Here is a 15,745-nt window from a genome sequence, read left to right as displayed (position 1 = left end):
GGGAAGGAGTTCTGAAAATAATATATTAATATTTTCAGGTGTTGTATTTTCCTTGAAAGGAAAAAACTTTTCTTACATATGCCTTTTGGTAACTCTGACTTTGTCAGATAAATTAGTCCAATATCCACTTGAGATTTTCTTGTCACTCATCCAAAAAGAAACATAAGTGGTGATTGGATTTTATTCACACTTTTTTCGTGGCATGTATAATAGAAGAGGCTTGATGTATAGAGTAAAGAAGCTGAACAGCACATTGAACACTTCTTAAGAGCTTCAGAATAAAAAAATTAATGGCTGGGATCCAGTCAATATCTCCACTAGTTGTGCCTTGCATATCTACGTCCTCAAGGTTTGTCTATGAATATGCTCAAAGAATTACATTTACTAAATCCAGTGGTTCACCATGATTTAATTCTCTGAAAATTGCAGACGAATTGTTAAAGTGGTTGCAACTGCTAGAAATACAAGAATGTCATTTGAATCCATGGCTTTGAAGCCTCATTTGCACCCGACCTATGATTTGAAGGGAGTCATCAAGTTAGGATGCCTGGGGTCAAGGTTATCTTATCGTATTATCTATCCTCTTTTCCAGTTCTTCTAAATGGTTTCATTTTGTCTTGTTTGTGTTGCTGAGTCGAGGCAGAGTTCCTTTGTAACGATTTTCATGCTTTTTAACATAGGAAAGACTCCTCTAAGTAGCATTCAATATTTTACAATATCTGACAATTTGTTCACATTATTTTGCAGGGGATGTGACTATCATGGCCACCATTGCTGTTGACATGGAAGTGGAAGCTAATTTCTTGGCAAAGGAAGATAGTGTCATTACTGGCCTTACACTTGCAGATATGGTATTTCATGAGGTTGACCCTTCCCTAAAGGTACTGGACTGCAAAAATCAAACATTTTTTGTTTGAGTTGTCTGCATGCTTGAACATTATTAATATACTGATAGGTCTCGCTACAGATTAATGCTTGAACATAATTTGCTTTCTGATCCTTATTGATAAATTATTGGCTGCTTAAATAAGCAAGCCACGTACAAGAATGCCGAAATAAATGACAAAATGCAACTGCTAATAGCTAGTAACCGAAACCCATTGCAAGCACAAAGACACGTAACAACAGAAAAACAGAGCACAGGAAAATAACATGCAGAAAACAGAGTACACGTACTAACGAACGAAACCACTGGGCGTGATCTTCTCGTTTCTTCACAGGCCAATGACCCAGTCTACTGCAAGGTCTTTTCATGTACGTCCAACTTCGCTGCATGCATGCCGCACACGTTCAAGCCTTACTCTTTGATACTTGGGGTTCGGCTTTGAGTTTGTCTGACTTACGTGGCATATCATATACATTTTAATTTTAGGTGGAGTGGTCTCGGAAAGATAGAGATTACACTCATAAAGGACTGCAGTTTGGAAAAGTTTACGACAAGCCTAGAAAATTGAATTAACTGTAGCAATTTAGAATTCCATCGGGAGATGTTTCTAATCCTTATTCATGTGCAGGACTGGCAGTAGGCTGGCAGATAGCATTGTTGAAGCCGAAAGGATAGAACTAAATGTTGAAATTGTTGGAAATTTGGACCTTCCAAATTCACCCCTTCTAAGATCTACCATTTGCAGGCATAACAAGAAAAATAGAGAAATAATAATAACACAAGATTTTACGTAGAAACTCCTAAACAGGAGAAAAACCACTAGACTCAGAAAAGAAAATACACTATGTAAAAAATTATTACAATCACATAATTTCTCTTCTCACCTCAAACACACCCACAAAGCTTTTTCCACTAGAAAAACTTTAACTCACACCTTTTTCCATTTTACAAAAATGGACAACAGAGAAATTTAACTAAAGTCAAAAGTTACTAGCTAAGCATTTGACTGGTGCACTTAAACTAAGAGGTTAAGCCTCTTATTTGTAACCTTAAGATTTGCCCCTCAATTAATAACCCACCGGTGTGGGACTAAAAAGAAGCACAATTTGTCAACAAGAATATAGCCTCACGGATTGAACAGATGGAGTTAAAATCTAAAGCTACGTGTCAACCTGGAAGAGGAGAAGAAAGTTAGTTAATATAGTTAGTCTATTATTTCTTACTTTGCCTTGTATAAATATAGTCAAAGTACTCTGTAATTAATATTCATTCAAGCATTTTTCCAATTCAACAATTCTGCTTTCATCTCTATATTCCTTCCTCACAAATCAAAGCCTCAATTCATCTAAGATTTGGACATGGTATCAAATTGAAAATCATTATGCTTCCGCGATCTCACAAAGATTTTGTTCTGAAATCTTTGTAATCTTTTTTCTTCTACATACTTTTTTCTATTTCTTGCATTTCTAGCAGTTCTTGCAGTTCTTGGAGAAATTCCAGAAACGACTTCTGATGATGAAAATTCTATCAATTCTCATACTTCTCCTCGCACAATCAATCCTTCGGACGATTCATCAAGTCCATTCTTCTTGCATCCAAGTGACAATCCTAGTGCATTACTTGTTTCAAAAATCTTTACTGGTGACAACTACATCGTATGGAGTCGATCAATCACCATTGCTCTAACAGTCAAGAACAAAGCAGCATTCATTGATGGTACAATTCTTGCTCCTCCTGTTAATCAGCGTGTTCTACACACTGCTTGGCTGCGTGCCAATAATTTGGTTCTCTCATGGTTAATGAATTCTATTTCAAAGGAAATAAGAAATAGTCTTCTTTATGTTGCATCTGCTGTTGATCTTTGGAAAGAATTGAAAACTAGATACTTAAGAAGCGATGGTCCTAGAGTTTTTCATCTTGAAAAATCTCTAAGTTCTATTACTCAGGGTTCTTTGTCTATAACTGAGTATTTCAGTTCTTTTAAGACCTTATGGGATATGTATGTGAATTACAAACCATTTCCAACTTGTAGCTGTGGAAAGATGGCAACATGTACCTGTAATTTTTTTGATTTTCTGCTTGCCAGATAGCAGTCTGATTATGTATTAAAATTCTTGGTTAGCTTAAATGATTCTTATGCTTCAATTTGAAGTCAGTTGCTTATGGCTTCACCATTGCCATGTATGGCAAAAGTATCTTTTTACTACTTCAAGAGAAAAGCCAGAAACAACTCAATAATTCTGTCAGCAATGAAACTCATGCTTTTCTTGCAAAACAGAATAGTCAGCCATCTATTCCATCGAAATTTCTCAAAGACAAATAGAAGAGATCATCTTTACATTGCACTCATTGTGGGTACAATGGACATACAATAGATAAATGCTTCCAACTTCATGGTTACCCTCCTGGCTGAACTGGACCAAAAGGGAAGAGAAGTTCACCCACTGCTCATGCTGCTATGTCAACCTCTGAGGTCTATATTCAAAACAGTAACGAGGATCAAAAGTTTTCTTTAACCTCTGAGAAATTCAATAAATTGCTAGCACTTGCAAATCCAATACCTACTCAAACACCTGCACCAGTTGTAAACATTGTTACTTCTCAATTTTCTGGTAAAACTTCAAACCTTTGCTATTCTGTTTCTTCATCCTTACAATGTGTATCTTCATGGATTCTAGATACAAGTGCAACAGATCATATGATCTGTTCACCACTATTATATTCCTCACCACCTAAGTCAATCAATACTTCTATAAATTTGCCAAATGGAAACTCTGTTCCAGCCTCACACATTGGCAATATTTGTCTCACAAACACATTATATTTGCATAATGTGTTATGTGTTCCCGGTTTCTCATTCAACTTACTTTCAGTTTCTGAACTAACAAAGCAGTCTAATGTTTGTGTCTCTTTCTTTGACTCCTATTGTCTTTTACAGGACCAATCAATAAAGAAGATGATTGGAATTGCCTTTGAGAAACATGGACTGTACCACCTATCTCAAGCTACTTCAAAAGCTGTTACCTGCAATAAACCCAAGTTTAATTCTTCATCTTTTGTCTCAGCTATTATTCAAAATCAATTAGATACTTGGCATTACATATTAGGCCATGTCTCTAACTCAAGATTACCTTTTCTTAGACAGTTAGAGTCATCTATATTTTTCAATTCTACCAATGTCTGTGATGTATGTCAGTTAGCAAAGCAAAGAAAGCTTTCATTTCCTGTATCTCAAACTAGTTTAAATAAAATGTTTGACTTGATCCATTGTGACATATGGGATCCCTTTAATGTTGTTTTCTACTCTGGTTTCAAATACTTTCTTACTATAGTTGATGACTATACACGTTGTACTTGGATATACATGCTCAAGCTGAAATCTGAAGTTCCTTCTATCCTCAAAAATTTATGTAAAATGATAGAAACTCAGTTTAGTATTCCTATCAAAACAGTAAGGTCAGACAATGGACCTGAATTCCTTTTGACCCAATTCTATAATGATAATGGCATTATACATCAAAGAAGTTGTGTGGAAACTCTACAACAAAATTGAGTTGTGAAAAGGAAATATCAACATTTATTATGCATTGCAAGGGCTTTAATGTTTCAAGCAAACTTGCTTCTAACCTTTTGGAGTGAATGTGTGTTAACTACAGCACACATTATAAACAGAATTCCTACTCCCCTTCTAAAAAACAAAACACCATTCGAAATGTTATTTGTTAAACCACCTAATCTTTCTCACCTCAAAGTGTTTGGCTGTCTTTGTTTTGCATCAACTCTCATAAATCATAGACATAAATTTGATCCAAGAGCTACAAAATGTCTATTCTTAGGTTATCCTTCTGACATAAAAGGCTACAAATTAATGGATCTTAACACAAATAAGGTATTAATTTTCAGAAATGTAGTCTTTTCTAGAAATGTCTTTCCTTTCAAGGCTTTTCCATCCAATCCTGAAACACATACCTTCCTATTTCTACCAACAAAGTCTGTTTCATATTCCTATTCTCATTCTTTTGATATTCATTCTGATAAAAACCTTAATTCAGACCAGACTCACATCACCTCAGATCCTAGTCTCACCTCAGATCAGAATCATACAAATCTTCAACTATCTTCATACCAAACTCTTGCAAATACTCAACTATCTTTGGAAAATGAATCTGTTCCTCAGATAGCTTCACAAACTCTTAGAAAATCCTCAAGAATTAAACAAATGCCAATTTACTTGCAGGATTATTCTTGTGGTACTGCTTCACAAGTTCCAAATGCAACTCACTCATCTGCTATTGATGGTTGCTCTCATAATAAAGGTATTCTATATCCCATATCTGATTTCCTTTTTGTACATCGTTTGTCCAGTTCTCATAAAACTTTTCTAGTATCTCTTTCAGCCTTTCAAGAGCCTAAAAGTTATAAATTGGCTGCTAAAATTCCTGAATGGCAAGCTGCAATGCAAAATGAAATAAATGCCTTAGAGTTAAATAAAACTTGGAAACTTGTTACTCTTCCTAAAAATAAACAGACCATAGGTTGTAAGTGGGTATTTCGAATCAAGTATAAGGCAGATGGAACTATAGAAATACACAAAACCAGATTGGTAGCTAAAGGCTACACTCAACAAGAGGGATTGGACTTCTTTGATACTTTCTCTCCAGTAACAAAGATCACTTCCATTCGGCTACTGCTTGCTGTAGTTGCTATTAAAAATTTGCATATTCACCAATTGGATGTTAATAATGCATTTTTACATGGTGAATTGCATGAAGAAGTTTACATGGAGTTGCCTCTTGGTTTGGTTGTCAAAGGAGAAAATAAAGTTTGTAAGTTTTTAAAGATTCTCTATGGTTTGAAACAAGCATCTAGGCAATGGTTTGCTAAACTGTCCACAGCATTGCTTGATTATGGCTTTAGTCAAAGTATTTCAGATTGTTTTTTGTTTATCAAGAAATCTGAATCATCCTTCATAGCCTTACTAGTCTATGTAGATGATATTCTTTTAGCAAGTGACAACTTGCTTGAAATACAATTACTCAAAACTTTTCTATATGATAAGTTTACAATTAAAGACTTGGGGGAACTCAAATATTTTCTTGGATTGGAGGTGGCAAGATCTAAAACTGGCATATCAATATGCCAAAGGAAGTATGCTCTAGACATACTTGAACAAGCTGGAGTTCTTGGTGCAAAACCTGCAGCTTTCCCAATGGAATCGAATTTGAAGCTCACTGCTTCAGATGCTGATTTATATGAAGATCCTTCAGCCTACAGAAGATTAGTTGGGAGGTTGTTATACTTATCAATAACTCAACCTGACCTTGCCTATTCAGACCAGTTGTTAGTCATTACCAAGCAGCCATTCGAGTTCTCAGATATTTAAAGGCAACTCCTGGACAAGGATTATTCTTCACAGTTTCATCAGAATTGCAGCTCAAGGCTTTCTCAAACAATAATGAGCAGGATGTGTTGACACTTGAAGGAGTGTAACAGGTTTTGCCATCTTTTTGGGTGATTCATTAATTTCATGGAAGAGTAAAAGGCAAGCTACAATAAGCAGATCCTCTGCATAAGCAGAATATAGGGCCCTTGCTTCAACAGCTTGTGAGATTCAATGGCTCCTTTATGCACTGCAGGACCTAAATGTTAACCACAAACATCCAACTTTGGTTTATACAGACAGCAAATCAGCATTATCCATTGCAACAAATCCAGTCCAACACGAAAGAACAAAGCACATACAGATAGACTATCATCTTATTCGAGAGAAGCTGCAACAAAACATCATCAAGCTCTTTCATGTCCTTTCAATATTACACCTAGCAGATATTTTAACCAGGTCTTTAGGCTCTCTTCCATTTCATCATACTCTTCGCAAGATGAACATCCTAAATATACATGTTCATCTTGAGGGGGAGTATTGGAATATAGCCTCACGGATTGAACAAATGGAGTTAAAATCTAAAGCTACACGTGTCAAACTGGAAGAGGAGAAGAAAAGTTAGTTAATATAGTTAGTCTATTATTTCTTACTTTGCCTTGTATAAATATAGTCAAAGTACTCTGTAATTAATATTCATTCAAGCATTTTTCCAATTCAACAATTCTGCTTTCGTCTCCATATTCCTTCCTCACAAATCAAAACCTCAATTCATCTAAGATTTGACCCTAAACTTTACGCAGAAAATGAGCGGAATAGCCACTTTAACAAAGGTGTCACTTTTGCAATAGTTTGAAAGTTGCTATAAATCTTTACCTGCATTTTTAGTCCTGCTTATATAAGTTGTGTACTCGAGCACGCATAATTGTGGATAATTATAAATCGGGAGAATAGGAAAATCACTAGCCTTTTGTAGCCGAATTATGGTACCTTCCCCATAAATGAAGAAAGAAGGGGGGGTTGTTGACTGTTGTAAGTGTGGGAGGCTATCAATTTGCATAGCCACATTGTATTTTGAGAAGAATTACTTGATTCTCTGCCTCTACACCTGCATATATGATTTAGACAATATGCATGATCAACACACAATGTTTGTTGAGGGACTAAGACTGAACATGGTATTCTTTCTAGTTCTTTAAATTGATGAATTATGTTATACAAAATCTAGATTTATCAATTTACAGTTGTCGTTTAAGGTCCACTACACTGAGCTAAATGCTTATCAGTCCTTGAGTATTAGAGATGATTCAAGACCCACACAAGTGCTCGACAAAAGGACTCAAAGAAGAGAACTTTTCATTAAGACTTCACTACAAAATTGTTCTTCCTCAATACAATTTCTTAATAGTAGCCTGACATTTATAGACAAATTTCTCAACATATATTACAATGTAATTGGTCCACCTCATCATTCTTGTTACGAGAAAAGTCCTTGTTAGCTGCTGGAGCACTAGTGTGGAGGTATGTACTGGAGAATCAAATGCTGGAGCCGTTATGCGCAGGAACAAATTCCTCTATGGACAGGTTGTGGTACTTGTTGTGCCTCCGGCCAGTCCGAAAATCACACAAAACAATTTTAAAGTGGTTCAGCAAATTACCTACGTCCAATGGAGTCTCTTTTATAGAATTTGTACAAGATTTATAAAAATCTACAAATTCTCATCTCTCCCTCACGTTCCTCTTTCTTTCTCTTTTCCCATTGCCTTTGATCTCTCATCGCAGTGAAGATGACCTTAATGTTCAGCAAATAACCTCCTTTTATAGGAGGAGCCATGGGGAACAAACTCCCACAACTTTTGACCAAGAGGGAGGCTTCTTTCGGTGCATAAATTTGCTGCAGAAATCGTGTGGGTGATTTGGTGGCTGCAGTTGGTGCCTAATACAATAAAGCACCAAACGGTACATGTGCAGCAGCTATACATCATTTGCATTCACACTTGGGTTGACTCAACAGTACTATCCTGAATCAGCACATTTTTCTGTCTTAACATTGACAAATATGTGCTGCCTGGTGGAGAAATTTAAGATGAGATTCTTGTTTTTAGCAAAATGGCAGACACTGCACACCCTGCATGTATTTTAGAGATGAGGAAAACTGCTACAGGTCTACGATTGGTGAATAAGGGGGTGGTGTAAATCACTTCCTTGCTTTTACTTAATAACTGTAATTCTCGATAATTTGTTTACATGAAGTTTTTGGGTTGACCTTCTAATATTCTCTCTATATAGGTCCTTATCGATGGAGAGCAGAACCGTAGAATGAGTTTACTCAATATGGTCTTGATAAAAGATAACCATATATCAATAGCTGGAGGCATCAAGAATGCCATTAAATCAGTTGACATGAATTTAGAGCAAAAGAACCTTCAAATGGAGGTTGAGGTACTTTCTCCACTTCTAAAATCTCAATGGTTTAGATGTCTGTCAAGTATCTATAAGCTGAGGTGACAATTGTCAAGTATCTTATAGCCCTTATGTTTCTTGATGTAAATTACCATTTAATTTAACACTTGTTGGTCTATCAAACACTTGTAAATTTCCATTCTTTAAAACACAGCTTGTTGCTACATGTAATGGAAATGGAACCCAAAAACATTGCATCAACCGTATACTTATGTGGGTCTATCAAAAATCATGCATGTAATGCTTTTGTTTTCTAAAACTGGTCCGAGTTGAGAAACCGAACCTTGTGGTTTTGTTTAGTCCTGAAATAACCAATGCAAATGCTTTTGGATGGTTGTTTAATTACCCAAGAAATAAGTAGGTAAATAATGAAAAAATGTAGAAGATGAGATATTAGAATTAAATTTAGCATTTGAAAAGATAATGCCCAATATTTGAATGAGGTCAAATGAGAAAATTCAAAGGGGCGCTTGAACTTGATGGATCGGAACAAAGCATTCTCAAAAAATCATCTGGTATTTGTACCCTAAGTAGTTATTTAATTCAAAGTATTTTGTTCTTTGAAGTAGTTGTTGTTAACTTACAGTCAAGTAATAGTATTAATACCGATATTCCCAGTATGATCAACACTCCTCAGCTGGTTGCTGCTTTTTTTTTTTTTTTTTTTTTTTTGGTGCACTGACACAAAGTTGGCCCTTCTGGGTGGAAGGTGTACGAAACGAGCACGACTGTCCTTCATATCACATTCTTTTACTCTTGTTAATGCAATCAGTTGAACTGCCTCTAAATTTTACCATTCTGTCTCGTAATAAGAGATTGATTCATTTCTTTTGTGGATTGGCCATCAAATAAGATAATGTTTTATGCATTTACTGCATCATGCTACACATACTGGTCAAATAAAACTTTGAAGTTCATTTTCCAGAGAAAATCTCATTTCTATTTTCTCCTTGAAAATTGAAGATTTCTCAACGTTTCAAGAGTGAAATGAAACCCATTTAGCATCCTGCACATAAACATGATAAGGGCAAACCTTGAACAGTCCTGTAGAGGTGAAGTATTCATACACACAATGAGATTTGAATTAAGAAGTCTAATTTCATTTCAAGTTATATTATAGTTGGTTCTCACAGTAATATTTTGAAATTCCAATTCACACTGTTATCAGTTTAGACCGAGATTAGTTTATGTTAGAAATATCTATATATATATATATATAGAGAGAGAGAGAGAGAGAGAGAGTAATTACTTAGAAATTTATCCTTTTTTCCTCTCTTCTTTTTCTTTTAAATTTATCCATACTAGGGCTCATAGTGGGGCTAATATATGCTCTCTCATCTCATAGTCTTAACAGATCTAGTCACCTGAATGAAAGGAGAGAGATATTACTGGTAATACTATGGTACATACATGATATGCCTGTACGTGTGTGAATTTAGTGGTATTCTGTCCGGATTTTAATTTAGCCAAGACCCACTAGGACATAGATTCTAAAACCAAACTTAGCCTAATTTGGTCCCTCAGGTGATCAATCCAACAACAACTTTGTAGCAGGTTGGTATCGATTAATCAGATTACCAAAATGAGAGTAGTTTTGAGTGAGGAGTAATGACCACTTTAGTTGCAATTTAACCTTGCGGGTTGTTACATAATTAAAGGATGTAGATGGGCAAAGAGGGGTTGGGATCCACAAGAAGTACCTCCATAAGATACCTAGTTTTCGACAGTCTGAGTAGCCGGTTGTAGAAAGTACTCCATCACAGTTGTATCGGCTTGTGGAGTCCACACATTAAGGGTGGTGGAGAGGGGTGTGACAACTCTGAGGTTATCAAGTCCATTGGTATTGCCTGCACGTGTTGCTAGAGGAGTCAATGGAGGCCGCATGGCAAAGTGTGAGCCTCACATAGGATCATTTTTTAAATGGTCTTTGGGGAAATCAAAAGATGGCGCATGTGAGAACATATAGGGTCTCTAGAGGCAGTAGGCCGCCGGATTAGAATCAAGTTGGTGGATGAAGAAACAAGAAGTTAGGTTTTTGGTTTTTGTTTTTATTAGAGCTTGAGAAAAAGGAAATATATATAGAGGGGAAAGGCGCGCCAGTGCCGTTTTGTTTAGTACTTATATGTTAAGCATCATAGCTCCTAACTGCGGGCCGGGCTCCACTGTTTCAACCCCAATATTCTAATTCAACCATGACTCACCTTGATGTGTCTCGAATTTTTTAGCCCCAAATTAATCGTGAAAAAAAAAGGGAGGCGGGGCGGTGAAGAAAGAAAAGAGGACCAATACTCATGTGTTTGGCCAACCTTGCATGCAATATGAGCTAGTTGCTGTTCTGGTCCACCTATATATAACTAGTTTCTTTAGGTCCCGGCCGGTGACACCATTGGTCCATTATAGTGCCGCCCCTTGGAAAGCGTTTTCTTCATTCAGTGCCTTCAATTGTGAAGTTAGTACCTGACCCCTTAACATTAGATATCATACTTCCACAAGATTTTTCTGCGTTGTGAACGACTTGTAGAGGTTTTGTTGGTAAGTACGTAGATATTCCCAACTACCATGGATAAATGCCTAAGAGAGTAAATAATAAAGGGGGATTTAAGGCCCTTTTTCTTGAAACCCAGATCAACAATGAAGTTATTACTGCATACATTTTTCACCATCTGCCTTTTAAGGGAAAAGGGGGCTTAACATCCCACCAACCAATTTTTGTTCTCATATTGAATTCTTAATCTTTGGGACCAACGATTGAGACCTCGTGAATGACAACTACCTATAACAAGTTTGGGTAGTGTCTTGCAAATGAGTAATGATACCCATACAATATATTTCATGATATATTTTACAATACATATTTTAAAATGAGGGTATTTTTATAAAGTGATGTTATTTTTATAAGATGTTTTATAAAAATATCCATCATTTTAAAACTTAGTTGTGTAAAGTGATGTGAAAAAACGTTAATTGTATGTTTATCATTTTTCCTCTGGGAATTGGGGGACCTTGGACAGAAATATGCTCACTTTGAGTTTCAAACAACACTTCTTAAAAAATCCAAATTCATTCAAACTTTATTATTATTATTATTATTATTATTATTGCCCAAATCCAAGAGGAAGTTGCTCTTGCTAATATTCATGCATGTTTATAACAGCCGCTCCCATCAAACTATCTTTTTTTTGGATGATGAAGAATCCCAATTCATTCAAACTCTCCATTGTGTACAAAGATCCAAATTTCAAATATTCAAACCGAATAACACCCATACGTATTCGGATATGCGGGTTACGTTCTAGATTGGGTCGGATAAAAGTCTTAGAGTCAAAATCCTATGTACAGTGCTCTAAACTTTTTAGGTAGTACCATAATTCAAACCAACTTTTGAATCCTAAATACAATTCCTAGATGTGGCAAAGTTGTAGCCAAATTGTACAACTTGTCATGAGGTCAAGAGAGGACCTATGGCTATGGAGCTAGCTAGCTAGGAAACTGCATAAATTTTTTGATGACTGGTAGTTAAAAAGGTGGACCGGTTGAATCTGTTCAAAAATGCAACTATATATATATATATATATATATCCCGATCGACCTTAATGTCACACTTTTATCCAATAGGATTAATCTTAGTTCTTTACCCCATTATCTCTCTCCTCTTTACTTTGTCATTAACCTGAGCGCCAAGTTCAACGACTGCGCGCTGTAAATTTGCAATGGAAAAAGCTAATCCTAATCAAATCTCACAACTGTGATACCACGATTAAGATATTTACCCACCGATTAGAGAGAAGAAAATAACATTGAATGCGACTCGACACAGAAAATTTTAAAAAGAAAAAAAGGTTAGTGGGAGTTCATGTTGTCCATCCATCCATCATGTCGTGGGGATGGCTGTTAATCTAACCGACCAAATAGAAGAAAGAAGGAAATACACGACAGAATACATGTCTCCTCCTCTGTGTGTGTGTATATATATATTTCTTTTAAGGAATCATTAGAACAGAAAACCCTTTTAGGTTTTGTTTATTATATATCACTAATTTCTTGGGATGAATCATTAGAATATAAACTCTTTTTATACCTGATGTTGAAACTTCTTACTCAGGAAAAAAAATCATTAAAATAGAAGAACATGAAAGAGTATTTTCTCAGCTTCTGAAGGATGCTCATGTTAAAAAAATAGCACACATAGTTGGAATATTCTAGTGCCTAATCGTTCAAGTCTATGTGGTTAATTCTGTTCATGATAGACTACCACTAGATAATGACATTGACACCATAACATCACTGATGACTCGAGAATGACAAAAGAATATCAAGTAGGATTAGAATTATCCGCACCTATAGCTTGTAGTAAGCCAAACAAAGTGTAATTATTATATATAGACGCCTTAAATTTTTGTTTTTTTTTTTTTAAATATGCATGAGACATATTTGACTTAATTAATTAATGGTATCATGCATTAAAAACACATTACGGATGTATTATAGAAAAATGAAAAGGGTACGTAGGGGGGTGCATGCCTTTTTTAGGGCAGAAGAAATGAATATGTGGGGGCCTATGTAGCCCTAATTTGACAAGCATGGTTTAATATATATTTTTAAAAAAGGCAGAATGGTATGGATTCTCTACATACCCACCAAAAGTAATTCAACAAAATAAGATATCCCTCACATGGAGATGAGTCATGAGTGATGATGACGACGAAGGAGAAGAAGAAAAATGTCTAAAGGGCGGCTCTCTTATCGATTAATGACTAGTTATAGCGTAGGAATGATGCAACTTTTTATGCATATAAGACTCATGTATGATCAGGGAGATCTAGAGAGAGAGAGAGATCCAATTTCTTCGAACGAGAGCTAGCTTTAGGTGTTGTATTCAGAAAAAGTACATCTGTCAAAAGAAAACGCCAAGAAGATAAAAGCATAAAACAAGGGAGAAGAAAAATATGGAGAGAAAGCTACATCGATCTTTCGGCACAACCATGACAGCACCACACCTGATCTGCAGATGTTGTCCTCCCACCGAACCAAAACAATGCCCCAAATAATGCTACCAAATACTTCTTACCTTACCTGTAAATTATGCAGTTTGCATGGGACACGCCATCTCGTGCCACTCTTGCAGCCCATGGGTGGGGCATTTAGGCTTTTTTTTTTTGAGATACATATATTTTTTGAGATAATAATGCCCACATCCAAATGGATCTTCATCGATTAACATAGGATTCTAAAAGCTTATGAAAGTTTTAGAAAAATCATGTGCATTTTCATATAATAAATGCCTTTCTTCAATGGAACAGACTATATCATGGGCCCGGGTATACTCAAATTTGGGGGAAAAAAAAGATTTTTGAGTTAAATTCAAAGCTAATAACATGGGAAAGTAAATGGATCGATTATCATTAATCCTTTAGTGTTTGAAAACTTTAATTTGTTTTGGGCAATGTATAAAGAGAGGGATATTATCCATTGCAGGGTTAACATGATCATTACTCTTTCTGTCTGAAAAGAGAAAGAATGCTTTGCCTCTTAGAATCGATTGTCCAAAAATAATCGAGATAAGAGTACTGCGCTCATTCCTGCTTTTTTGGATTGTCTCAAAAGAGATATGCAAGTTTCAACAGCAATATAAACATACATTTATAATTTTATTTGACTTGGTTGGGGTTTAGTGGCGGCAACCCACCTAGATCTCTCCACGTATAGAGACTCAATTTGATGTAATTATATAACCACCTAGATCTCTCCACGTATAGAGACTCAATTTGATGTAATTATATAAAAGTAATGAAAAAATCTTCTTGCAAGTAAAGTTTGTATACCAATTCGCGCATTGATATTGATATGTAAGACATATGTTTAACGAAACAATATAGATTGAAGATAAAAATAAATTTCATGAGATATGAAATTTTCTTCTTCTCTTATAAATTTTTTTTATATTTTTTTCAAATAAAAAAGATCAATATTAGTGTGCGAATTAATACATGAACTTACTTGCACCCAACAAAACTCAAAAATAATTTTGCAATGATGGTTTGAGATTTATACCTGAGAATCCCTCTACCATGCTTACATGTAAGTTACATGGAGTTTCTCTATTACATATCCCATTGTCAAAACATCTCTCATGAAACCAAATAATGTGATTAGATGACATTAAAATTAGAGAGCCATTGCCTTACTTAAAGTCAAAATTCAAAATCCATGTCAATCTAAAAAAAAAAATAAAAAATAGAAAGATTAATATCTCTTAGAGTTTTTTCTTTCAACCTAATTATAGAGTTCGAATTTCACTACGAAATTAAAGTACGTAATAACTAATCAAACAAACACAATACATTATAAGAAATATATATCTTAAAACTAGAGATTTCTGATCTCTTCTTTTGGGTATTCAAGAACATCCATCTCTTCTTGCTCTCTCTAAGTTCATAAAAAAATTTTATAAAATTAAAATTTACAAACTGACGTAGTTAGATATCAAATACTAGATTATTTTATATTATAATCTAACATACCATAACATGCTATATTAGTATTTATAATTTTTTTTCTTTTTTATAAATTCTCTATGCGTATCAAACGGCTCGCTCATGTATGTTCCTAAGAATGACAATACATGATACGACCTATGAACCAAACGTGAACACAATACAAAATTAGCAAATTTGAGATTTATATAAATGAATTTGAATTCAAACGAGTTTGCCCGATTAGACATGATTAATAAATAGGTCAATTACAAATTAACCCGTATAATATCAATAAATTCTATTTTTAAATTTTATAAATGTTTAGCTTTATATGCATTTTTTGTTGTTGTTGATCAGATGTAATATTCATATTAGTATTTGACCATTTAATATCTCAAGTTATTGATATTTTTTTATTAATATGTAATTTTATTTTATGAAAATATTAATTTTATTTTATGTATTATTAGTTTGTAAAATGATAATAAGATATTATCATAAATCTAGTCATAATCGTGAATGATTTTAAATAGTTATTTT

The 15,745-nt window shown here is 34.8% G+C and overlaps 1 protein-coding gene across 1 annotated transcript; it reads left to right on the top strand.

Moving 5' to 3' along the window:
* Positions 1–290: 290 nt before the first annotated feature.
* On the top strand, positions 291–8,990 carry LOC122310405 (nicotinate-nucleotide pyrophosphorylase [carboxylating], chloroplastic). Its single transcript, XM_043124298.1, has 8 exons — positions 291–349; positions 430–569; positions 748–881; positions 1,373–1,440; positions 1,527–1,561; positions 7,053–7,101; positions 8,372–8,456; positions 8,556–8,990. Exons 1-8 carry the CDS (start codon positions 291–293, stop codon positions 8,772–8,774), a joined length of 789 nt encoding a protein of 262 aa, XP_042980232.1. The 3' UTR covers positions 8,775–8,990.
* Positions 8,991–15,745: the final 6,755 nt, after the last annotated feature.

The sequence above is a fragment of the Carya illinoinensis genome, chromosome 5 (assembly GCF_018687715.1).
Source record: "Carya illinoinensis cultivar Pawnee chromosome 5, C.illinoinensisPawnee_v1, whole genome shotgun sequence".
Classification (NCBI taxonomy): domain Eukaryota; kingdom Viridiplantae; phylum Streptophyta; class Magnoliopsida; order Fagales; family Juglandaceae; genus Carya; species Carya illinoinensis.
The sequence above is the reverse complement of the archived record's forward strand: the minus strand, read 5'-3'. Positions and strand labels throughout refer to the sequence as shown.

What these genes read in the sequence shown, in the direction of transcription:
- LOC122310405 (XM_043124298.1), top strand. Translation starts at nt 291, where the DNA reads ATGGCTGGGATCCAGTCAATATCTCCACTAGTTGTGCCTTGCATATCT. An exon ending in AGGTTGACCCTTCCCTAAAG is followed by an intron (nt 882 to 1,372) that starts GTACTGGACTGC and finishes TTTTAATTTTAG; the next exon opens with GTGGAGTGGTCTCGGAAAGA. An exon ending in ATAGCCACTTTAACAAAGGT is followed by an intron (nt 7,102 to 8,371) that starts GTCACTTTTGCA and finishes TCTTGTTTTTAG; the next exon opens with CAAAATGGCAGACACTGCAC.